The 26,467-nt window shown below is 47.3% G+C and overlaps 1 protein-coding gene across 1 annotated transcript in view; it reads right to left on the minus strand.

Moving 5' to 3' along the window:
- The window catches only part of LOC115099592 (vomeronasal type-2 receptor 1-like), a 41,578-nt gene that overhangs the window by 10,240 nt on the left and 4,871 nt on the right, over window positions 1-26,467 (minus strand). Inside the window, exons 2-3 of the mRNA XM_029617327.1 lie at window positions 9,541-9,832; window positions 3,045-3,893 (exon numbers count right to left, since the gene is read on the minus strand). Coding sequence (XP_029473187.1) covers window positions 3,045-3,893; window positions 9,541-9,832 — 1,141 coding nt within the window. The remainder of the gene's footprint in view (window positions 1-3,044; window positions 3,894-9,540; window positions 9,833-26,467) is intronic.

A 26,467-nucleotide genomic window follows, 5' to 3' on the forward strand; every position in this document is an offset into this window, starting at 1 on the left:
ACCTGGAGTTGAAATAACAAATGATAAATAAATGAGAGGAAGACCAGAAACTAAGCTTTAAAAGAAAAAGGAATGAGGAAACAGAGAGAAAACAGAAAAAGCCAAGTGCTAGCAGGGTCAAGGATGGAAGGCAGGTGGTATCTGAAGTCACCAGGGTCCATCAGATATTTTACTGGAAGAATGAGGAAGGGAGAGGAGGTTGTGGTGGTGGCATGTGGTGATATCCATGAGATATCACCACATGCCACCACCAATGTTTCAAAATGTTTCTCTTACAAATTGACAGCTCCAGTATTGAAAGGGGCTGCGGTAATGACTTGACTTGCGGGAGAATCGAGGTGAATATTGGTCCCCTTATTCACAAAACTAAATAAAATCTTCCCTTGTTAAATATCCCACAGAAGTCAGTAGTTACCGGTTTCCAAACTGAGAGCAGAAAATACCACATGCAGCTGTGGCCCTGGAGTTGAGGAGGTGCTGACTGCTGAGCTGCTAGGCCTCAGGACCTGCAGGTGGTGGAGTGGAGAGTCTTATCTGAATTCTGCAGGCATGGGACTGGCTCCGGCCTGAATCTGGAAGTGCTGGGAGAAGGGTGGGGAGCCTGGGCTCTCAGGGAGTGCAGAACAGGGAAATGATTCAAGCTTATGAAGGAGGGGAACATCACAAATCGAAAGGAGAGCTGAAACTGCCAATGAAGGGAAGCCTAACTGCTGATGAGGAATGGGAATGAGTGAAGGGATGGGTGAATGAAGCCTGCAGGGGAGGGCAGCTGGCTAAGGAGGGTTGAGGGGGAACCTGCTGGGGAGTGGAGGGAGCGGAAGAGGAACTGGGAGGGGAAGAGAAAAGGAGAGGTCAGTGGGAAGTGGGGAGCAGGGCAGGCTCAGGGAGTGGAACCCCCCTCCCCCAAATATACAATTCAAAGTATGCCCATGCAGGAGAGTACAGAGGGTGTAATGAGGGGAAAGGAAGAGGAAAAGCTAGGTAGAGGAGATTAGGAGAAGGTGGGGGTGAGAGAGGTTGGGTGTGACTAAGGGTGGGGGGAGTGGAATGGAGCAGGAGGGAGAAGACTGGTGGGGATGAGCTGGGGTTGGGGATGAATGAATTGTGGGACTCCGCGTGCTTCCCTGGCTTTTGTTTTGGCCACATGAATCTTCCCCATGTCCTCATTACCTGCTCCTCTGGACATTTAATTACCGGACAGTCACACCCATGACCCACTGTATTCTAGGGGTTGTTTTTTTCTTTATTTTGCTGGGGGCGCTGTAATAAGTGTTGAGTTCAGCACCCCCAGTCATTTTCAGAAGCCGGCTCCTATGGTTCTCAGGATCCACTATCCAGTAGAGTGGAAGCAGTGCATGCAAATGTATCTCATGCTTATTGCTTGTGGATATCCTGAAAAACCAGACTGGCTGGTGAGTCCTAAGAACTGGGATTTAGCAATGATAGTGGGAGTCAATCAGAGTGATGACAGCAAGAAAACTAGATGCAGCCACAGCAGTCTGCAAACTTGCAAACTCTCTTAACAGATTAGGGAAAAAACATTTAGATGGTAGTATCAATCATGTAAACTTCAAATAGGTAGAAAAGCCAGCACTAATGCACTATTATTGGACAGCACATGAATCACATCTTTAGAAATCTCTGTAAAGAATATTGAACAATCTAGGGCCATTCACTTTCTGTTTTAATTTTATTTTTCCTGGGAATGTAAATGTTAAAACAAACAAAAGAAAATCAGTGGAAAAATGACTTTGATATAACAAACAGGAGAAAAATCAGTGAAGAAGTCATTTTTTTTTCAAATGATATTTTTTAAATTAACATTGAAATTTCCAAGAAAAGTAAAGTAAAAACTGAAAACAAAGGCCCCTAAAGATATCTCTAGTCAAGCAGTAAACAAAGTCTCCTGTCCTAGCAACACTATAACTACGGGGCACATCTGATGGTCGCACTCTCCCGTATCTGCGTAGCTTTTGAGATCATGTCTTCACTGGGATGCTTCAGTTCTGTACTGTGCTTCGGTCACATTATTCCTTATTGGGCTGAAATCTCAAACAATCTATTAAATATGTGAAGGCTTCAGCTGAATTACTGTCCAGACACACTGCCCTCATATCATTTGCATCCCACATCTATCTCACAAACACAATTTGGTAGACTTGCGGGCTGAACGATATGAGAGTTGAGTTATTGGGACAATAACATGGGTAGAAGCAGTTTGTGCGCATGTATTTCAATCCGGTGCTAATTCAATCATTCTTGTTGTGTCTGATGCATGAAACAGAAAATATGATGGAACAAAAGGACCATTAGTCTGCCCAATTTGCTTTCCGTCACAATTCAGTAGACCCCCCCCTCTCCCCCACACCTAATCAGCTTGGAGAGGAGACGGCTGAGGGGGGATATGATAGAGGTGTTTAAAATCATGAGAGGTCTAGAACGGGTAGATGTGAATCGGTTATTTACTCTTTCGGATAATAGAAAGACTAGGGGGCACTCCATGAAGTTAGCATGTGGCACATTTAAAACTAATCAGAGAAAGTTCTTCTTCACTCAACGCACAATTAAACTCTGGAATTTGTTGCCAGAGGATGTGGTTAGTGCAGTTAGTATAGCTGTGTTTAAAAAAGAATTGGATAAGTTCTTGGAGGAGAAGTCCATTACCTGCTATTAATTAAGTTGACTTAGAAAATAGCCACTGCTATTATTAGCAACAGTAACATGGAATAGACTTAGTTTTTGGGTACTTGCCAGGTTCTTATGGCCTGGATTGGCCACTGTTGGAAACAGGATGCTGGGCTTGATGGGACCTGGGCCTGACCCTGTATGGCATGTTCTTAAGTTCTTAATGATTTTCCCTTCACATTGGCTAAACTCTTCTCTGTGTCAAATATCTGTTGTTTTGATTACACCAAATTTTGATACAATTAGTTTGATGTTTCCATTAAAGTCACACCTCTGTTCAATGCCTTTTCATCGTAAACTGTGTCCACTAGAAAAAAAAATTTTTTTTACACAATATTAAAATAAAACACAATACATACTTGCCATGGCTCGAAATCAAGAATATTAGCACATGAATTAAATGGAAGGAATGGTCCACTTCCTTCTACACAGCCATCTAAATTATGAAGAGCGTTAGCGACAGTATACACAGCTTTATAGACACTGTATGTTATTCTGAGCTCTGAAACATCAGTGTAGGTATTATTAATATCTCGTAGTCTCTCATTTCCAGTACAAGGCTTGTCAGAAATATGTTTGGGGATTGTGCTATTGTCTGTATACAGCCATGCTCTTTTTGAATGCCACGTACAATTGAAGGCATACTCCCAAAATTCATAAACCAGTTCATCTTCCCCATTTTCTGGATGAAGTTCATAGAGAAATTTTTCAAAATTGGGTATTGAAGCTTTTCGAATTCCAAAGCCCATGGTTCCAGCCAGGTGGCTGAAATATTCCGGCTTGGCAATCTTGTCAGATGTTACCCAGGCTTCGCTTGCTATCCAGGTTTTATCTGTTATGTTACTCTTTACAAGTGCTTCCATTAAAGGAACTAGGTCAATGTCAGATGAAAATACAACAATGACTTTTCCAGTGTATTTTCTTATAGTGGTTATGATTTTTTCTACTCCATCTTTGTTGTAAAATCTTGGGAGGGTTTCCGAAAAAGCTACACAAATCCCCATTTTCTCAACTTCTTCTTTGAATTGCTTTATTCCGTATTTCCCATAGTCGTCGTCTGCTGCAATGGCTCCCACCCAAGTCCATCCAAAGTAATTGATAAGGTTTGCCATTGCCTTGGACTGGTGTTCATCACTTGGTATTGTCCGAAGGAATGAGGGGAACTGAAATTTATCACTAAGAACTGAGCAAGAGGAGGCATAACCCACCTGTAAAACAGTAAATCAAATTACCTCAGAGAGCTGTAACGTGACTGTAGTGCAAACATACATTCTACATTTGATATATCTTGCAAACAGTGCACATTTGGTAGATTAGATTTGGTTGGTGTCAGATTTATCAAACGTTTCCTGCAGTGCAAAAAATCACTCTGGTTTTTCTCTGGTCATTTTTTTCATTTGAAAATACTGGGATATTGTGATTGATAGAACTGGAACAATGTTTACACTGATGCAAACATCTGATGTACCATTCACCATGGCATGATGGCAGTACGGTGAGCAAATTAATAGGGAGCCGTTATTTACTCTTTTAAATAGCACAAGGACTAGGGGACACTCCTTGCAACTAAAAGGCAGCAGATGTAAAACAAATTGATGAAAGAATTTTTCTGTCAATGCACAGTTATAGAAACGTGATGGCAGGAAACGACCGTATGGCCTATCTAGTCTACGTACCCACCCATCTACCCAACTAATTCAGTTTTATAAGTCCCATCACTCCGTCCCATGCTTTCTCGAATTCAGACCGTTCTTGTCTCCATCACCTCCACTGGGAGGCTGTTCCACATATCCGCCACCCTCTCTATAAAGAAATATTTCCTAAGATTACTCCTGAGTCTGCCCCCTTTCACCCTCATCCCTTGACCTAGAGCCTCTTTTCCGTTGAAAGAGGCTCGTCTCCTGTGCATGGAAGCCTTGGAGGTGTTAAATCTCTCCATTTATTCCTAGAGAATGTGGTCAAGGCTAACAGTATAACTGAGTTTTAAAAAGGTTTGGACAAGTTTGGCCAGTCACATTAACAACTATGAGGCAGGTATTTAGGAACAGAAGATGTGCCAAGCTGAATCAGACCAAAGGTCCATCAAGCCCAGCATCCTGTTTCTAACAGTGGCCAATCCGGGTCACAAGGACTCAGCAGATCCCAAAGAGTAGATCCATTCCTTGTTGCTCACCCCCAGGGATAAATAAACAGTGGCTTTTCTCAAGCTCTCCAGCTAATAATACGTTTAAATACTTTTCCTTCAGGAGCTTGTTCAAACTTCTCTTAAATTGAGCTATGCTGGATGCCTTGATCAAACCCTCCATGTAACAAATTCCACAGCTTGATTGCACATCGAGTGAAAAAAAAAATGCATTTCTTTGATTTGTTTTAAATCTGCTGTTAGTTTCATAGTGTCCCCTAGCATTAGTACTATTTGAAATAACTGTGCCCTCTTGACCTGTTCCACCCTGCTCATGATTTTATAAAGCTCTGTCATATTCCCTCTCAGTTGCCTCCTATCCAAGCTGAAGAGCCCTAACCTGTTTAACCTTTCTCCATTAGAAGCCGTTCCAGCTCTTTCACCATTTATTTTTTTTTGGTTGCCCTTCTCCGTACCCTTTCAAGTGCTACTGTATCTTTATCGAGATGAGGCGATAAGAACCGCACGCAACGCCGGAGGGATGGTCGCACCATGAATTGATACGATGGGGCGAATTTTTAAAAGAGATGCGGGCGCCAGAACCCGGGAGACTGTGCACACAATGTGGGACGTGCGCGCGTCCGCCCGACTTTAAAAGTCACCCACACATGCGCGCGCAAGTCCCGATGATGAGTGCGCATCTCACTTTGGGCAAAAAAAAAAAAAAAGGGGTGTGGCGTGGGGGAGGGGGCGTGGGCAAGGTGTGGGTGTTCTGGGCTGGGGCCAAGAGATGTGTGCACAAGAACGTTCGTGCCCGAGTGTGCACCAAGGTCTAGCGCCACATAACTTTACTTCTGCTATTGGGGAGGTGTAAATCGAAATAAAACTGTAGGCATCTCTCAGATGTTTGAAAGGTCTGGGTTAAGTGTGTGTGTGTGGGGGGGGGGGGGGGGGGCGTGCAGGGTAATGAACCAGAGGGTCTGGAGGACACCGCTGTAGGCCGGGCAAACTGGTGGGTAGACTGGTGAAAATGGCGTGGATGCACGCTTGTTATAAAATTCCCCCCCACGTGCCCGGCTCAAACCCGACCTTACGCGACCGTGTCCGCCCGCTTGCGAAATTCAGCGCACGCCTACGTGCGAACGTGCACACGTATTATAAAATGGCTGCATCTCTGGGCAGACGCCGACCGACTGGCAGATATGTGCGCCCATTGGAAAGTTATCGTCTACATGTTTATTATTTATGTATAGACATTTGATATTCCACCTTTTCCCAAAGTTGGTCTCAAGGTGGATGCCAACAAATTTACATCAACAGAGGAATTTGAAGAGCTTGCAATCAGAATCAGAAATTACAATTAGAGTAGCACTGGGATCCAGCACAGGGAACCTATGGGGTAGATTTTCAAAAAACGCGAATAGGCGTACTTTTGCTGGCGCATCAGGCGCCAGCAAAAGTACGCTGGATTTTAGTGGATACGCGCGGAGCCGCGCGTATCCACTAAAATCCTGGATCGGCACGCGCAAGGCTATGAATTCTGTATAGCCGGCGCACGCCGAGCCGCGCAGCCTACCCCCGTTCCCTCCAAGGCCGCTCCGAAATCGGAGCGGCCTTGGAGGGAATCCTCTAACGCCCTTCCCTCACCTTCCCCTCCCTTCCTCTACCTAACCCACCCGCCCGGCCCTGTCTACACCCCCCCCTTACCTTTCTCCGGGGATTTACGCCTCCCGGAGGGAGACGTAAATCCCCGTGCGCCAGTGGGCCTGTTGCGCGCCGGGACGCGACCTGGGGGCGGGTACGGAGGGCGCGGCCACGCTCCCGGACCGCCCCGGGCCGTAGCCACGCCCCCGTACCCGCCCCCAAAACGCTGCCGACACGCCCCCTAAACGCCGCGACGACCGGGCCCGCCCCCGACACGCCCCCCTCGGAGAACCCCGGGACTTACGTGAGTCCCGGGGCTTTGCACGCGCCGGTAGGCCTATGTAAAATAGGCTCACCGGCGCGCAGAGCCCTGCTCGCCTAAATCCGCCCCGTTTTGGGCGGATTTAGGCGAGCAGGGCTCTGAAAATCCGCCCCTATTGTGTATAATTTTGGAGTCCAAGTTGTATCCATTTTGTGTATAGCAAAGTCCCTAGTTGGGAGTTTAGGTAGTTAGATCTGGAGGTTGAAGATTTTTGAGGGAATGGCCTAGCTGAAAAGCGATGTCTTTGCTTTTTTCCTGAACTTACGGTAGCATGGCATCAGGTGCAGGGTTAGTACACTTTGTTCCAAATGTTTGGTCCATAAAAAATCAGAGGAGAAGAGGAATGAAGAGCTAGTTGGGAGCACTGGAGCTCCCTTGAGGGTGTGTAAATGGAAGGAAGTTGGGAGAGATACTAGACATAGGGCTCTCAGCCTCTTATACTGAGAGTGAGCAAGAGGGAATGGATCTGCCAGGTACTGCCAAGTGATCCAGATAAGCACTGATTGGCCACTGTTAGAGATAGGATGCTGGACTCAGGATATCCTCTACGAATATTCATTAGACAGATTTCCAGACAATGGAGGCAGTGAATGCAAATATCTCTCATGTGTATTCATTGTGGATATCTTGAAAACCTGACTGGCTAAATGTGTGCCAAGGACTGGGCTGAAAACCCCTGCCCTAGAGGGCCCTAGGGGTGCCTGTGATGTGGCAGAAAGCCACATGTTTGGAAATCAACTGGAGAAGTACATGAATGTGAAACACCCCCCTCCCCCAACACCACCACCTCCAAAAGCACAAAGACAATGTTGTGTCTCGTGGCTCACGGGTTCCTCCCGGGAGCCGTGCTACTCACCCTCGATGCTGGACCTCGCGGCTCTTCATTACGCGGCAGGACACCGCCACAGCTGCCTTCTTCCTTGTGCACACTCGCCCAACGGCCCGACATTGAAAGGGCTCACGGCACAAAAAAGCTGGCTCAGGCCCTATATAAGGGCCTCCCAGTCTTCCCTCGATTCAGCAACAGGTCCAGCTACCTCCGTAGTGCCTGCTGCTTGCGTGTTCCTGCCTCGTCCGTCCAGCCTGATCCTCTTCCTGTCCTGCCTTCCTGCTCCTCGGACTGATATCTTTTCTTGACCCCTGCTTGGACTTCCGTATTTGCCTGTCTGCGGCCTGCCTTCGACCCTTGCCTGGCCCTGGACTCTGCTATTTCATCTTCGCCCAGAGACCCTAACCCAAGTCCTGTTGCCCTCTATACCCAAAGGCTCAACCCAAGGGGGACGAGGGCTGGTACAGGTGAAGCCTTCTCCCACCTGCTGGCGGTGGGAACCTGCCAGACTCCTCCCCACAGCCTAAGCTTCCACAGACACAACAGGCAAAGAGCAGAATAACCTTTCCATAGCATTTACTTTAAACTTTGATTTAAAAAGAATTGCAAAATGTTTGGTGTAAATATTAAAGTGAAGCCACACTAGGCTTTGTGACAAAGGTTGTTACACTTCTGAGATATGCCTTGTCTTGGAAGATTTTGCCAATATTTTTAGCTGCTTTAGGTACGAGAAATAAAATACACTGTTTCATTGTGATTGATTATTATTAGAGATGAAGATGTTATTTGTAAATGTAGAATCTGTGAGAAAGTTATACCAATCGTGTCAGGAAATAAACAAAAACAAAAACAATTCCATTTTCATTGAATACCACCCAAAATGTAAATGATCCCCTTTTACTTCAGAATCTTCTGTCATCACAGATTAATACCGGCACTGGCATAACTGAGGAGCTCCTTCTACTTAGCCAATTCCACCAATGAGGATGTTTTAGCATCTCTGGGGGGTGGGGGCACGTTCTGAAAAAAATCTTTTCCAAGATTGTTAAATTGCATGTGTGAGAGTCATTCTCTCCTCTTCTGAAACGTGTTGATGGGAAAAGCATTTGCAGAGTGCCAGACATTCCTCGGTTTGTAAATGGAGCTGACAAATTGCCCCACCTGTTCAGATGTATCTAAAGATGAGCAAACTCCAGCTTCACTGACCCTTTTCTCATTCAATTATCTACTTCATCTCCAAAGATATACACCAGAAATATTCCTTTTTGAACTGCTTAAGTTTCCTTAAAATTAATATCCTTTAGGAATCTATGCAAAAGGTCTCATGCAATTTTGAAACAGAACATGTTTTGCCTGAGGCTTAACTTTTGATACAGAAGGGAATATTTGAACAAAAATACGGCAGAACTGGAAATGTGCACATGAAGCACCAGGGCATTTTTTTTTCTCCCGACACTTAAACCTGATCCTCCATATTGTATGACGGGTGGGCTAGCTTAGGGGTTACAGCAGCAGGCGGGGAAACCAGGGCTCAGACCCTGATTCTCCTGGTGACCTTTGGCAAGTTGGCCTTTCATTGCTCAGGGATGAACTCAGATTGTAAGCCCTGTGAGGAAGGGACCTACCAACTGCACCTGAAATATAACTTGCCTTGAGCTTGAACTTGGAAAGGTGAGCAACAGATCCAAATCCTTCTTTCATTCTAGCACCTAACTCCTCTGTCTCATGTTGTGGCTATTCGTGCGACTTTTTAAAAACAGCTGTGCCATAAATTGTTAACCAAGACTATTGCACATTAAAAGTAGCAATATGGTTGTTGCCTTTTTTTGCGTAACGAGAGAGTGATTACCAGTTGCTTTGCTTCACGTAGCCACTCGATCGGACACAGGGGGGTTTTCACCCTGGAAGACACCAAAAAAACGTTTGTAATTACTGTACCTGTGGGAAATAGTAGAGCCCGAAGATCCTAGCCGTCGCAATGGACAGCGCTGAGCCCCCAGCTCCAATGACAGCGGCAAGGGGAGCGCCTGCGCTGCATCTGAAGTTCGGCGTCGTTTCGTTCTGCCCGGTCAGGTAAGCTAAGGTGTTTTCAACCGATTTGGAGATGGTGAAACAGGTGTCGTAAATTTGATATCCCAGCGTTATGTTTGGAAGAATATCCGATCTATTATTAATCTCGTTAATTGCATGTATCATGGCTCTGGTCCAGCGTAGACTTCGGAAGTTAAACCTGCAAAGAAAAAAAAAAAAAGCGTTTCACAGCGCAGCAGCGTGTACTGTACTTCTGCAACACGTAACTTCATTAAGCGATTTACATATTTTGAAATGGGCTGTACCTATGGCAATGTAACATTGTCATAGGTACATCTGGACATACTGTACTTTCCCAAAGTATTAACTGAAATTAAAGTCATCCACGCTGGTCTTTTTTTTTTTATTTAGTCAAGGGGTTAATTTCTGGGGAAAAGGGCCCTCCCGGACATCTCCTGAGTTCTGCCACTTCGCCTGCAGGGAAGAGAAGAGGGGGGGCGGGGGGGGGGGGGTGAGCGTGCAGCAGACAGAGCAGGGGACAGCCACTCTGCTCCCTAATCCAGCCCCTCTGCCCTCTTGTTCTGCAGGGAAGAGAAGGGGGTGCAGGGTAACGAACAAACATTAAAAAAAAAGGGGGTTTGTGGCAACTGGAGGGTAGTGGGTGAGAACAGTCAGAGGAAAAAGGATACAGACTCTGACTGTTCCCTCAGTGCACTTGATTTTCAGTGGAGGGAGAAACACAAAGGGCAGCACAAGTTAACTTCAAGTCTCAAAACACCCAGTGAGGTTCACCTTGACTTCAGGTCAAAACCATGTCGCGCAGCCCACCTTTGGACATGACAGGTTCTGGCTGGCCTATGTCGCCCCCTCTAACCCTTCTCGGCCCTGAGGTCTTATACCCTGGTGAGGGGCTCCTCCCCTTCACCCAGGATTCCCGGCGGGTCTCAGCCTTAAGGAGGAGCGGGCGAGACAGCTGCGCCCGGGCCTTTAAGGTTGTCTGAGGCAGTTTTCTGCGCACTCCCTCACAGGGTTGAATTAGAAGAAGTTTGAAATTTGTCAGCAGTGGTGCCAATTACAAAGGCTTCAACCCTGGCCTTCGGGATTGGCATTACTGTTCACAATTTTCAAATTTGTGCTCGTTCAAACCATTTTTTTGTGTCCATTTATCCAAGGCTTAATTTTCTGGTGGAAGAACTGCATTCTGCTCGAGATGGTGGAGTAGAGCCAGTGGGTATAAATCAGTTCTGGCTCCCCCTATGGAAATGAAGCAGAGCCAGAGGGGTAAATCAATTTCAGCTCTCCCCTGTAAAAATGGAGCAGAACCAGTAATGACGGATCATTTCTGCCCCCTCCCAGCCTGCAAAGGAAGCAGATCAGCTGATTTTTGTGTGATTTAGCGGTGCAATTCAGGAAGTCACGAGGGACGGCAGACGAGGTTGAAGAGACATGGGGTGAATACCTGTCAGCCCCTCTGCTTCTACTGCTACTGGGTGGATCGGCTTCCTGGTGCCCGCTGCCTCTGCACTGGTGACCACATTAGGGGAAGGAGAATGGTAAAAAAAGAGAGTAAGGAGATGGGGGAAGGAGAGTGAGAGTGAGAGGGGAATGGGAGGGGGGAAAAAAGTGAGTGAGGGGATTGGAGGTACTGTGGATTGTATGGGGGAGAGAGAGGGGAACAAAGGTGCTGTGGGGGTGTGAGGGAGGGGATCGGAAAGGCAGAGAAGGAGGAGGAGAGGGGCTAGGAGGGGGTGTGATGGGGGGAGGGAGAAAGGAAAGAGTGCGCAGGATCACACGGAGCTGTTCCTTTCCTTCCTTTCGCAAGGCCATGCTTTTCAGTTCCACTACCCTCCAGTCTGTCCCCTGTCTGAGGAGGCTGAGCAAAGCAGGCAGTGCACACCCGTCTACTCCCAGCCCCCAAGGCACAAAAAGCCAACTGATTCTGGCTTGAAGAGGAGGCCGATGTCTTACTGGCCAAGGAGGAAAGTTGCTGGATAGGGTAATTTTCCATGGGGACTTGTGAACTTGGGGGTTTTAGGGCCACTTGAGGGGGGGAGGGAACAAGGGCCACTGGGGGGGGGGGATTATGGGATGGGGGCGAGGAGTGGAGGACCAGGATCACCAGGGCAGAGAGAAGGAAGAGGAGGAGGAGGAAGGAAGAAAGAAAGGGCCCCCATTTTCTCTACTGCCTCCTTACTCCAGTGATCTTCCATCCCCCACCTCAACCAGTGCTCAACCCCCTGCTGTAATTTGCTTCATCAAGCACTGGTGGGTGAAGAAAGGCTGGGGTTGAACACTGGTGGGGTGGGGGTGGAGATGGAGGATCACTGGGACAAGGAGGAAGAAGAGTGTAAGGAGTGTGTTTGCATGTGTGTGTGCAGGGCCGGCGCGTCCCAATAGGCGAATTAGGCGGTCACCTAGGGCGTGTGTGTGTGTGTGAGAGGGATTATGTGTGTAGAGAGCAATGGTGTTAGTGAGAGAGAGGGAGGGAGCCTGTGTAAGGGTGCGTGTGTGTAAATGAGACAAGGAACCTAAGTGTGTGTAAGAGAGGGGGCCGGTCTGAGTGAATGAGGTTGGGGTTGGAGCTGGAGCCTGGGCCTGGGCCTGGACCGGCGGGAGGGGGGTCAAGGGGGGAGGGTGAAAGGCAGAAGGATCATCTAGGGCTCCTAAATCCCTTGCACGGGCCCTGTGTGTGTGTGAGAGAGAAAGAGAATTCACACCTGACCCTGACCCCATTCCCTCTCCCACGCTCCACGTTTAACCCCACTTCTCCTGCTCCATAAAACCCTGCTTATCCCACAACACAATCAAAGTCAGTTTCCTGCTGACTGAACACAGTTCATTTGCAGTTCAATAACAATTTGAAACCAGTGTTTCATGAACATTGGCAGTATCAGAGATTCTTTCTCACCCCTGCTGAATGTAAAACCACCCAGTGAGCAGTCTGGGGCAGGAAGCTTGAGCAAATTACAGGATGGCAAATGCTGATCTTATTCTGTGCTTTTAGTAAGTTGTTTTCTTGCCGAAAAAATACTGGATATTTGCTTTGATTTCCCAATAGTAGCTAAATACATTGATCTTGAGTGAGAGATATTTTGATTGATGATTGATGTAAAGGGATGAGGTCTACCTTTCAAACGCATCATTATATCCTAGATCTTGTTGTGCATCCCGGCCGCGTGGGAACCGCGACTGGGCCTTCTCACCTGGCATTACCTTCGACTAGCGCAGGCTTACCCGCTGCCGCTAACCCCTGGCATCCCTGTCACTCACTGCAGCCTCCCTCGGCATCCCCCATCGCTACAGGCCTCACAGTGGAGCTCCCGTTGGGGCTCCACGTCCTTGGCCGGCTCTGCCCTGCCCCTAGGCGCATGCGCGGCCGACCTCACCATTCTTAAAGGGCCCAGTGTGGGAAACCTCTGGGAGGCGCGTCCCGATGATGTCATCAGCCTTCCATATATAAGGCAGGGCTCAAACCCCTGATCCCTGCCTTGGCAAATGGGTCAACACAATCTTGTGTAGTGAGTTTGCCTTCGTGTTCCAAATGTCTCCTGTTCCAGTATCTCCTGTTCCAGAATCTCCTGTTCCAGTGTCTCCTGCTTCCATGTCCTTCTCAGGTAGTACCTATCCAGACTGACTTCTTGGTACTGACCTCTGCTTGCCTGAACATTCTTCTGCCTGCCGCCTGGAAATGACCACTGCCTGCCTGACCATTCTTCTGTCTGCCACCTGGAACTGACCCTCACTTGCCACGACTACTCACGGACTGACTCTGGTATTGACCCCCGCTTTGGCTGACCTGTCTTGGACTGATATTCTGGCATTGACCCTTGCGCTTCACTTGGACACTCTCTTCCAGCTCCCAGTGACATTCGGGCCTACGCACTCCGATAACAACCGCGGCTTCCACGTGGCTGGACCTGCAGGCGCTGCCTGCCTTATCCGAAGAACCTCTCTGAACTGTTGCCTTCCCGAGGTCTCTGGAGCTTCCGGTTCTGGTCTTCCTTGTTTCGTGGTGGGCACACCTCTCCGATACCTCTCCGGGAGACCATCAGAGGCCCACCTAAATCCAGGCAGTCTGGGTACTCAAGGGCTCAACCTGCAGAAACCCCAGACTGTTATTGGTGAAGTTCCAGTTAGCCTTGTGTGTTCCGCCTCCTGGTGGCAGGCACTCTCTGGGTCCGACCAGAGGGCAGTACCAATCCTGCACCAGGCCAAGGGTCCACCTCCAGCGCAACAGGTTGCCAAGGCCATGGACTTGGCGAAGCCCCATGCCTTGCAGGCCATTCCTGGCCTGGCTAATCGTGTCCAAGAACTACAACAGGTCCTGGAGTCATTGGCATTCTCCTTGAAAAGACTATGCTCTCAATTAGAAGAGTCAGTCATGGCCAGCTCAGGGGATTTTGCCCAAAACATACCCTCTCGGGCACCACTGGCCATCCCAGCTTCGCCCCGTTTAAATGGGGATCCGCGCCTTTGTCGAGGCTTCATAAACCAATGCTATATGCAATTTTCATTGCAACCCTCACTGTTTCCTGATGAAGCAACAAAGATCACCTTTATTAAGAACATAAGAACATGCCATATTGGGTCAGACCAAATGTCCATCAAGCCCAGCATCCTGTTTCCAACAGTGGCCAATCCAGGCCATAAGAACCTGGCAAGTACCCAAAAACTAAGTCTATTTCATATTACAGTTGCTAGTAATAGCAGTGGCTATTTTCTAAGTCAACTTAATTAATAGCAGGTAATGGACTTCTCTTCCAAGAACTTATCCAATCCTTTTTTAAACACCGCTATACTGAACTAACCACGTCCTCTGCCAACAATTTCCAGACTTTAATTGTGCATTGAGTGAAGAGGAACTTTCTCCGATTAGTTTTAAATGTGCCACATGCTAACTTCATGGAGTGACCCCTAGTCTTTCTATTATCTGAAAGACTAAATAACCAATTCACATCTACCCGTTCTAGACCTCTCATGATTTTTAACACCTCTATCATATCCCCCCTCAGCCATCTCTTCTCCAAGCTGAAAAGTCCTAACCTCTTTAGTCTTTCCTCACAAGGGGGCTGTTTCATTCCCCTTATCATTTTGGTTGCCCTTCTCTGTACCTTCTCCATCGCTATTATATCTTTTTTGCTATGCGGTGACCAGAATTGTACACAATATTCAAGGTGCAGTTTCACCATTGATGATACAGAGGCATTATGACATTTTCCGTTTTATTCACCATTCCCTTCCTAATAATTCCCAACATTCTGTTTACCTTTTTGATGCCGCAGCACACTGAACTGACGATTTCAATGTGTTATCCACTATGACACCTAGATCTCTTTCTTGGATGGTAGCACCTAATATGGAACCTAAAATTGTGTAACTATAGCATAGGTTATTTTTCCCTATATGCATCACCTTGCACTTATGCACATTAAATTTCATCTGCCATTTTGATGCCCAATTTTCCAGTCTCATAAGGTCTTCCTGCAATTTATCACAATCTGCTTGTGATTTAATTACTCTGAACAATTTTGTATCATCTGCTAATTTGATTACCTCACTCGTCGTATTTCTTTCCAGATCATTTATAAATATATTGAAAAGTAAGGGTCCCAATACAGATCCCTGAGGCACTCCACTGTCCACTCCCTTCCACTGAGAAAATTGTCCATTTACCGGTAATCCTACTCTCTGATTCCTGTTTTTTAGCCAGTTTGTAATCCACGAAAGGACATCGCCACCTATACCATGACTTTTTACTTTTCCTAGAAGCCTCTCATGAGGAACTTTATCAAGCGCCTTCTGAAAATCCAAGTATACTATATCTACCGGTTCACCTTTATCCACATGTTTATTAACTCCTTCAAAAAGGTGAAGCAGATTTGTGAGGCAAGTCTTGCCTTGGGTAAAGCCATGCTGACTTTGTTCCATTAAACCATGTCTTTCTATATGTTCTGTGATTTTGATGCTTAGAACACTTTCCAATATTTTTCCTGGCACTGAAGTCAGGCTAACTGGGTCTGTAGTTTCCCGGATTGCCCCTGGAGCCCTTTTTAAATATTGGGATTATATTAGCTATCCTCCAGTCTTCAGGTACAATGGATGATTTTAATGATAGGTTACAAATTTTTACTGATAGGTCTGAAATTTCATTTTTTAGTTCCTTTAGAACCCTGGGGTATATAGCATCCGGGCCAGGAGATTTACTACTTTTCAGTTTATCAATCAGGCCTACCACATCTTCTAGGTTCACCATGATTTGGTTCAGTCCATCTGAATCATTACCCATGAAAATCTTCTCCGGAACGGGTATCTCCCCAACATACTCTTTAATAAACACCGAAGCAAAGAAATAATTTAATCTTTCTGCGATGGCCTTATCTTCTCTAAGTGCCCCTTTAACTCCTCGATCATCTAACGGTCCAGTTGACTCCCTCTCAGGCTTTCTGCTTTGGATATATTTATAAAAGTTTTTATTGTGAGATTTTGCCTCTAAGGCCAACTTATTCTCAAATTCTCTCTTAGCCTGTCTTATCAATGTCTTACATTTAACTTGCCAACGTTTATGCATTATCCTATTTTCTTCTGTTGGATCCTTCTTCCAATTTTTGAATGAAGATCTTTTGGCTAAAATAGCTTCTTTCACCTCCCCTTTTAACCATGCTGGTAATCGTTTTGCCTTCTTTCCACTTTTTTTAATGTGTGGAATAGATCTGGACTGTGCTTCTAGAATGGTATTTTTTAACAATGATCAGGCCTCTTGCACACTTTTTACCTTTGTAGCTACTCCTTTCAATTTTTTTCTTACAATTTTTCTCATTTTATCAAAGTTTCCCTTTTGAACATTTAGCATGAGAGCCGTGGATTTGCTTTCTGACCCCTTCCAGTCATTAATTCAAATTTGATCATATTATGATCACTATTGCCAAGTGGCCCTACCACTGTTATCTTTCTCACCAAATCCTGTCCTCCACTGAGAATTAGATCTAAAATTGCTCCTTCTCTTGTCGGTTCCTGGACCAATTGCTCCATAAAAATGTCATTTATTCCAACCAGGAACTTTATATCTCTAGCATGTACCGAAGATACATTTACCCAGTCAATATTGGGGTAATTGAAGTCTATCCAATCATAAGCTGAAGCAAACCTTGCACATAAGCAAGTACTCGGGATCACTGGTGCAGGTAAATAAGTATATTTCCATTCAATGGTAAATAACTATTTTATTATTGAAAAGGTTCCAATATCCTTACTGTGGCAACTCCATACAAAGTCACTGGTCGGCCCTGTCCCTCACTGATTTGATGCATGGTCCCCCTTGCTTCACTTTTAAAAGAGCTACAAATCTGAGAGATCGTCTTGTTCATATATCTTCATCACCTACGCAACACCACTCACGCACCATTGGTGGTCATAACCCTTGTGGCCGCTGCACGATGTGCAGCCATACTGAGTCATTGACAGTATTTAAACACCCTGGGTCTGGACGTGAGTTCAAATTACACTCTCAGTCAAACTGTTGTACAAAAGGTGTTGTCTACGTGATTTATTGTCCCTGCTCGCTTATATACGTGGGGAAAACCTCACGGATGATTAAGACACGCATTATCGAGCACTGCTCCAACATCAGATCATCCAGAACTGACGAACCCCTTGTAATGCATTGGATCCATGCCGGTCACTCCATCGCTGATCTCTCCTTCCTTGTATTAGAGGTGGTCTCGCCCCCCCTACGAGGTGGAGATTTTCCCGGTATGCTTGGTCGGAGAGAGCAGCGCTGGATTTTTACCCTAAATTCAGTCTCCCCTCATGGTCTTAACAAAGATATTGAACGGTACCAGTTTTACTAGGATCTTTGTTGATTTTCCTATAGGTGTCTGCCTGTCAATTACAGCATCTTGGGAGAACGTGTCTTTCGCGCCCTTTTGCCTTTTAAATGTTTGTCTAATGCAGAGGGCGCTTGCTCTCCGGATGCCTGTTCATAAGATATGTTAACATTCACTGTAACTGGTTCACTAGGTTCCTTGTTAACTTGTTAATCTGATTACAGGTGTCTCCCTGCCACTCTCAGCATCTCGCGAGAGCTAGCTTTTCGCGCCTTTTTGCCCTTTAAATGTTTGTCAAATGCAGAGGACGCTCGCGCTCCTGATGATTGTTTATAAGGTATGTGATTACTCACTGTAACTTGTTTTCCTGCAGCCTGCCTTTTTCCATGTTTGATTACTCATGTTATATTTCAGATTTTGAATGTCATCTGGTCCCTCCCGATGCAGCCACCGCAAAACACGGGACCGTGTCGGGGGACCTGTAACTCTTGACTGTTACTTTGTATGGAGTTGCCACAGTAAGGATATTGGAACCTTTTCAATAATAAAATAGTTATTTACCATTGAATGGAAATATACTTATTTACCTGCACCAGTGATCCCGGGTAATTGAAGTCTCCCATTATTACCGCACTACCAATTTGGTTTGCTTCCCTAATTTCTCTTAGCATTTCACTGTCCAGCTCACCATCTTGACCAGGTGGACGGTAGGATACTCCTACCACTATAGTCTTCCCCGACACACAAGGGATTTCTACCCATACAGATTCAATTGTGCATTTAGTCTCATGCAGGATGTTTATCCTGTTGGACTCTATGCCATCCCGGACATAAAGCGCCAAACCGCCTCCCGGGGGTGCTCCTCTCTGTCATTGCGATATAATTTGTACCCTGGTATAGCACTGTCCCATTGGTTGTCCTCCTTCCACCATGTCCCTGAGATGCCAATTAAGTCTATGTCATCATTCACTGCTATACATTCTAATTCTCCCATTTTACTTCTTACACTTCTGGCATTAGCATACAAACATTTCAGTTTGGTTTTTGTTTGTATTTTCATTCTGCTTTTTAATAGATAGGGATAAGTTAGAATTTTTTAGCTCAGCTGAGTTTTTAGTTACAGGCACTTGGACTACTTTTCTTATAATTGGAACCTCACTGTCGGGATGCCCTAATTCTAATGCATCATTAGTATCCTTTGAAGATTCCTCTCTCTGAACCATGCGCTGCTGAGCGACTGTCGGCTTTCCCCTTTGTTCTGTCACACCTGGAAGGGAAGACATGGGCCTCGTCACTATGGGAGCGTTCTGACGCCATCCTTCGTCAACTCCCCCAATTCATCTCCACCTTCCGAAGGACCTTCGAGGACCCAGGCCGACACCACCTACTCCACCTTCGTCAAGGCTCACACCTCCTTGCTGGAGTACACAGTAGAATTCAGAACACTCGCTACTGAAGAGAGATGTGAATCAGAACCGGAATCGGTTCGGATTCCGGTTCCAATTCACATGTGGTTTTTTTTCCATCGGGCCCGATCGCGGTTTTGTTTATCAGCTGCGCCCGAGCCGATAAACAAAAAACCCACCCCGACCCTCTAAAACTTTAAAAATGGCGCGGGCCATCCAGTGCTCCTACCATGTGACAGGGGCCAGCCAATGGCACGGATACCCTGTCACATGGTAAGGGCAAAGGGCCATCTGCGCCATTTTGATTAGTGGCAGCCGACGGCCCGGGAGCGGGAGATGGCTCCCGGGACCCCCACTGGACCACTGGGTACCTGTAAAATGTTTTTTAGGGGGTCGGGAGGGTGGGGGAAGCAAAGGGATTAGTTTTAAAGGGTCGGGGTGGGTTTAGGGGTTATTTTTGTGTGCCGTTTTTCCCGCCCTCCCCCAAAACGATAAGAGAACTCCCACGAACAATATCGTGGGGTTTTCCTATCATTTCGGGGAGCCCCCGATTTCTGACGATTTTGAAAATATCGACGATATTTTCAATCGTCAGAAACCCGATTCACATCCCTACTACTAAACTAGGTTGGGAGGAAGACTGCTTAAGGGCACTCTACCTCGAAGGACTATCTCCAGCCCTTAAGGATGAACTGGCTGCTCATGAAATTCATCTCTCTCTGGAGGAATTGATCTCCCTGGTCGGTAGAATTGACTACCACCTCCGGCAAAAGAAGTTAGGGCTCTCTGAGCTCCTGCTCCACGACCTAGTACAGCGAGCCCATTGAAAGCCTTGCCTGCTCCTCAGCTGCCTGAGGAGCCCATTCAAATCAATTATGGTCTTTTTTTATAAACAGGTCCACCACAATATAAACAGGTCTCTGTTTATATTGTGGTGGTTCCGGACACCTTCTTCAAACCTGCCCCGTGCATCCGGGAAACTCCAAAGCCTGAGCCCGGCGGGGGTCCCGAGCTTGGGTGCTACTGTTTCTGGCCCTCAACTACGTCTCCCTATCTCCCTCCTAGGGGAGACACGATCCTTTGCTACCACCGCCCTTATAGACACAGGGGCAAGTGGCAACTTCATCATGGAAGATATCGTAAAGATCCTTCAGATACAGACCGAACCACTTGGCATACCTCTTCGTATTGCCTCGATCCAGGGGGAACACCTCCCTGGATGTATTACCCATTGTACCACGACCATTCGCCTCACCGTTGGAACTCTTCATGACAAAGAGATCTCGCTTCTGGTCCTGAGACAGTCCACGCACCCAGTAGTCCTTGAACTCCCGTGGCTCTGTTACGACTGTCGCTGCCCGACTTCTCCACTCCGCCCACCTTACCTTTTTTGCGACTCCTCCCACAATTGATGGACGTCTGGCTGCCGTGGCGTCTGGCTGCCGTCCTCTCCGGCGTCCTCGGTCCGGCTTGGGCGCTGCATCCAGCCATGTTGTCCAGATACCATAGGGCATGTGTGCCGTGTGGCCCTGCTTCTTATTCTCTCTTTGGCGCGAACCTCAGGGGCATCCCCCTGTGATGATGTCACACATCTCAGATACAAAAGCCTACACATTTTGCTAGCTAAACAAGTTAGCAAGGGATCTCCTTATGGATGGGATTCGCTCTCCGTACCTAGCTATTCTGCCTCTCCAATTTTTTGACTTTATCCTAATGGGGTACCCACTCCTCGGGGGCCTCTCTCATTTCTTTCAGGTCGCTATCAGGAACCGGTACTCGCTCCTCGAGGGCCCATGTTCCCTGACTCACTGCCTGAACTTATCGCTTTTGCTTGGAAGAAATCGCTGCCTACATCATCAGTGAGTTACCAACTCTGTTTCCTCAGAGCTGTTCTCTGGAACTAGGTACTCGCTCCTCGAGGGCCTGCCTCTATTCCAGCTTCTGTGTTACCTTCCGGGAGAAACCGCTGTATGAGTAACTTTACCAAAGAGGCTCTATACCAGAACTCTGTGTGTGCTCCACTGTACTCACTATTTCAGTTTTCTCCACTACAGCACAGCCATAGAGGGAATCGCTGTTCCAGTATCCTGAGGAACCCTAGCCCAGCCGGGCTTCATCTCTACTCACTACTGCCACCTCTGGTGGCTTATCAACTCTGTCTAATAAAAGATATAACTCTGTGTTGTGTGTCCCAAAGCTGAGCCTGACCTGTGGCCCCTCATGGGACTTCCCCCCGTGGGCGTGGTCAGCTGCCACAGTGTCCAAGGGTCCACCCAAAACTTTACAAACAATAACAGGCTCCAGTTACACGCACCCCACTTTGACTGGCAGTCCTTACAACTAACCCAGTGGGACCCTCAATGTCGGAATCGCTGCTTACGCCAAGTTTCACCCTCTGTGACCGTGCTCAACACCACAACTCTTCCAGGATTACCTGTCCCCTACTCAGACTTCAAGGATGTCTTCTCCAAGACTAACGCTGACATCTTGCCAACACTTCCAGAATTTAACTGTCCCATAGACTTACTACCTGGAACCATGCCTCCGAAGGGCATAACTTACCCTCTATCACTTCCTAAGACACAAGCCAGGTCTGAATATATCAAGGAGATCTTAGATAAAGGGTTCATCAGACCCTCTAATTCCTCAGCAGGAGCCGGGTTCTTCTTTGTAAAGAAGAAGGATGGTAGCTTAAGATCCTGCATAGACTTCTATCTATTTTATCCTGCATAGACTTCTATCCTGCATAGACTTCTATCTATTAAGATCCTGCATAGACGTTCTATCTATTTAACTCTATGCAGTCAAAACTTAAAAACCTTGTCCTACTCTTAACATCTGGTCTTAACTCCAGCCTACATTAGGCTCCTTAACTATTTTATTTTATGTTGTTATTCCCAGTTATTTGTATCCAAGTTCGAATCATCCTGTTTTTTGTAAGACAACTTATTGTCATGGTTATTGTTTTGAATGTAAACCGACTTGATTAGTAATTCTGTTACTGGAAAATCGGTATATAAAAGTGCTAAATAAATAAATAAATAAATAAATAGACTACAGAGGCTTGAATGCCGTGACTTGTAAGGATTGCTACCCACTACGGCTTATCAGCTGATTATTTGATCGTCTGCAGGGTGCACAAATCTTTATGAAATTGGACCTCCGAGGGACATACTACCTTGTACGAATCCAACCAGAAGACATATGGAAGACCGCCTTCAATACGAGGGATGGCCACTACGAGTACATAGTAATGCCCTTTGGGCTCTGCAACTCCCCAGCAGTGTTCCAATGCTTAATGAATGAGATCTTTCGGGACCTTTTGTACTCTTTTGTTGTAAGTATATCTAGATGATATACTAATATTCTCCAAAGACCTAAAGTCCCATCGTGCACATGTCCAAACAGTCCTCCAAAACCTCAGAGAACTTCACCTCTATGCAAAATTGGAAAAATGTATATTCGAACAACCCAGCCTCCCATTTTTAGGATACATCATTTCCAACCGTGTCTTCACCCTGGACCCTGATAAACTCCAGGGGGTCTCCGTGCCCTGCAAAGATTCCTTGGGTTTACAAACTAGTATCTAAATTTTATCACTAACTACTCCTCTCTAGCCGCTCAATCACCGCCATGACTAGGAAGGGATGCGACCTCCGAATGTGGAGCCCCAAAGCCCAGTCAACATTCCATGCCTTGAAAGAAGCCTTCTGTTCTGGCCCATGTCTACGCCATCCAGATCCTAATCGGCCATTCATTGTGGAAGTGGACGCTTCTGCCATCGGAGCCAGAGCGGTTCTAAGTCAATACTCCACTAAAGGAACTATAGTATCATGTTCCTGCTACTCACACAAATTCTCCCCCACTGAACAAAATTACACTATAGGGGATCGGGAACTCCTAACAGTGAAACTTGCCCTCCAGGAGTGGCGTCCATGGTTGGAAGGGGCACAACACAAGTTCACCATATTTACTGACCACAAGAACCTGGAGCACTTAATCCCAGACAAGCTTTGTTTTTCGAACGCTTCAACTTTGAACTCCACTATCGCCCAGCAACTAAAAACCTTCGAGCAGACACATTTTCTCGCTCCGTCGCGCCAGATGATACACCTGAGACCCTTTGGCACATCATAGACCCCACCTGCATATCCATTACCGTGACCACCACGGTACCCCGTCATCTCTGTGAGTGCATGCTCCATTGGACACATGACTCTAAGCTAGCGGGTCACCCCAGACGAGCCTGGCCTCTCGAGATGCTTCAAAGGCATTATTGGTGGCCTACCATGTTAAAGGACTCCCATGACTATGTGGACTCCTGTCCAGTGTGTGCCCAACAGAAACCTCCGACTGGTCGCCCATGGGGCCTCCTCCAACCTCTGCCTGTGCCCACCGAACCCTGGTCAAGTCTCGCTACCGACTTCATCGTCGATCTACCACCTTCCAAGGGTAATACTGTCATCTGGGTGATCATTGATTGTTTCCAAAAGATGGCCCACTTTGTCCCTCTGCCTGGCCTTCCTTCAGCTCCAGAACTAGCTAAACTCTTCTTGACCCATATCTTGACCCATATCTTTCACCTGCATGGACTCCGAAAGGAAATCGTCTCTGACCAAGGTCCTCAATTTACTGCCAAATATTGGAGATCCCTTTGTAAGAAGTTTAACATTACACTAAACTTAATCTCAGCCTACCATCCGCAAGGTAATGGCCACGTCGAGAGGATGAATCGCTCCTTAAAATCGTTCCTACGCTCATACACGAGTGACCAACAAGATAACTGGTCTGACTTCCTGCCTTGGGCAGAATTATCCCACAACACCATTTACGGTAGTCTTTGGCCGCCAACCATGCCCACCCCTACCAGTTCCACTCACTGTACCTTCACCGGCAGCTCAGTCTACAGCACAGACAATACGTAGACTTTGGATCCAAGTAAAAGAGAAATCAACCAAGCAGTCGAAAGAGCCAAGTGTTTTACTGACGTCCACCGCAGAGCCGCACCACTCTTCAGACCAGGTCAGAAAGTCTGGTTTAGTACAAAGCATATTCGCTTGTGTCTACCATCTCAACAACTAGCCCCCAGATTTATAGGGCCTTTTCCAATACTTCGATGGTTTGGTACACTCAGCTATTAGTTACAACTCCCTGCCTCTCTAGGAATCCACAACATGTACCACGTGTCGCTTTTGAAACTATTGGTCTTGTCCTGGCCTTCTCGAAAACCTCCTTCACCTTCACAACTCGCTGCTGAGCCTGAAGACTCCCTACAGGTAAAAGAAGTGTTAGATGTCTGGCGCCATAGAGGCCATTGGGAGTACCTCCTGTCATGGGAGGGTTTCGGCCTGGAGGAGAACTCCTGGGAACCCTCTCATCATATCTATGACAAGACCTTGTTCCAGAACTTCCACAGAAGAATCCTAAGCCGGTAATGGGGAGGCCTAGAAGGGGGGGTACTGTTGTGCATCCTGGCCGCGTGGGCGCCGCGACTGGGCCTCCTCACCTGGCATTATCTTCAACTAGTGCAGGCTTACCTGCTGCCGCTAATCCCTGGCATCCCTGTCGCTCACTGCGGCCTCCCTCTACATCCCCATCGCTACAGGCCTCACAGCGGAGCTCCTGTCAGGGCTCCGCGTCCTCTGCCGGCTCGGCCCCACCCAGGTGCGTGCACGGCCGACCTCACCATTCTTAAAGGGCCCAGTGCGGGAAACCTCCGGGAGGTGCGCCCCGATGATGTCATCAGCCTTCCATATATAAGGCATGGCTCAAACCCATGATCTCTGCCTTGGCAATCGGGTCAACACAGCCTTGTGTAGTGAGTTTGCCTTCGTGTTCCAAGTGCTCCCGTTCCAGCTTCTCCTGTTCCAGCGTCTCATGTTCCAGTGTCTCCTGCTTTCGTGTCCTTCTCAGATAGTACCTATCCAGACTGACTTCTTGGTACTGACCTTTGCTTGCCTGACAATTCTTCTGCCTGCCGTCTGGAACTGACCACTGCCTGCCTGACCATTCTTCTGCCTGCTGCCTGGAACTGACCTCTGCCTGCCTGATCATTCTTCTGCCTGCCGCCTGGAAATGACCACTGCCTGCCTGACCATTCTTCTGTCTGTCTCCTGGAACCGACCCTTGCTTGCCACGACTACGTACGGACTGACTCTGGTATTGACCCCCGCTTTGGCTGACCTGTCTTGGACTGATATTCTGGCATTGACCCTTGCGCTTCACTTGGACACTCTCTTCCAGCTCCCGGTGACATTTGGGCCTACGCACTCCGATACAACCGCGGCTTCCACGTGGCTGGACCTGCAGGTGCTGCCTGACTTATCCGGAGGACCTCTCTGAACTGTTGCCTTCCCGAGGTCTCCGGAGCTTCCGGTTCTGGTCTAGTCCACTTGCTCCACATCAGCCACGCACCCTTGCTCGTGGTGGGCACACCTCTCCGATACCTCTCCGGGAGACCACCGAAGGCCCACCTAAGTCCAGGCGGTCCGGTTACCCAAGGGCTCAACCTGCGGAAACCCTGGACTGTTATTGGTGAAGCTCCAGCTAGCCTCTGTCTCCTTATGTGCTCCGCCTCCAGGTGGCAGGTGCTCCCCGGGTCCGACCAGAGGGCCGTACCAATCCTGCACCAGGCATGGGATCCACCTCTGCGCAACAGATCTAAGCAGTAGAGTGGCAATGTTGCTCGTAAGCCTTATACTGTAGATGCATAAATTCTCCCAAATTTGTTGTGAGGGTTGAGAAAAATGGGAGGGAGAAGAGAAGTAAAAATTGGGGAGAAGGGGATGCCAGGTGGCTAAAAATGAAGATGTATACAACTGCAGATGCAGCAAAGGCCAGTTCCAATTCTAATTTGACCAAAAAGTTATGCAACCCCCCCCCCCCTCCCCGAAAACATGAGATGTCGATATTCTGCTTCGTGAATGCAGGAATAAATGTCACATTCATGAAACATCTTTCGCCAAAAACTCTTGTGTGAACAGTGAAAATCCAACAAATTCACCTCTTCCCCTCCCATTGTTAGAACTGCTACTACTAAAACTCATTTCTATTGCAGTAGAAGACATACACAGCTCTATACAGACACCCTGCTCCATGGGTCCCGGCTTACAATCTAATCAGAACAGGCAGGCAAGACAGATGAAAGTGTTTGAGGCAAACCAGGGTTTAAGATTTAAAATCTCAAGGGTGGGTTAATAGGTGGTGTTTAATTGAGGCAGGGGGAGACCGCTTTCTCAAACTGAGTAGAGCTACTAGAAAATAGACCTCTGCCCCATGAACAATCAATATGAGAACAGTAGAAAATGGGTTGGGTGAGCAGCCCCAGAATTCACCCCAGGCTGCACCTGACTTTTAAGCGTATTATGGAGGCAGTGTGTGTCTGTGTGTATGTGTGTGTGTCTGTGTGTGAGAGAGACAGACACAGGGTAGCACTAAAACATTCCATAGAGGATGATAACTTACATGTTCTTTCTTTACATCAGTGCTTTTCAAACTCAGGGCCGCTATCCAGTACCACATCATGGGTCATATCTCGGGCCCCCCTCACCTCTTCCCTCTGCAAAGCTCTTCAGAGGGGGTGGGGGAGGGGGAGGAGTGGGGGTG

Source organism: Rhinatrema bivittatum, chromosome 9 (assembly GCF_901001135.1).
Source record: "Rhinatrema bivittatum chromosome 9, aRhiBiv1.1, whole genome shotgun sequence".
In the NCBI taxonomy this organism is placed as follows: domain Eukaryota; kingdom Metazoa; phylum Chordata; class Amphibia; order Gymnophiona; family Rhinatrematidae; genus Rhinatrema; species Rhinatrema bivittatum.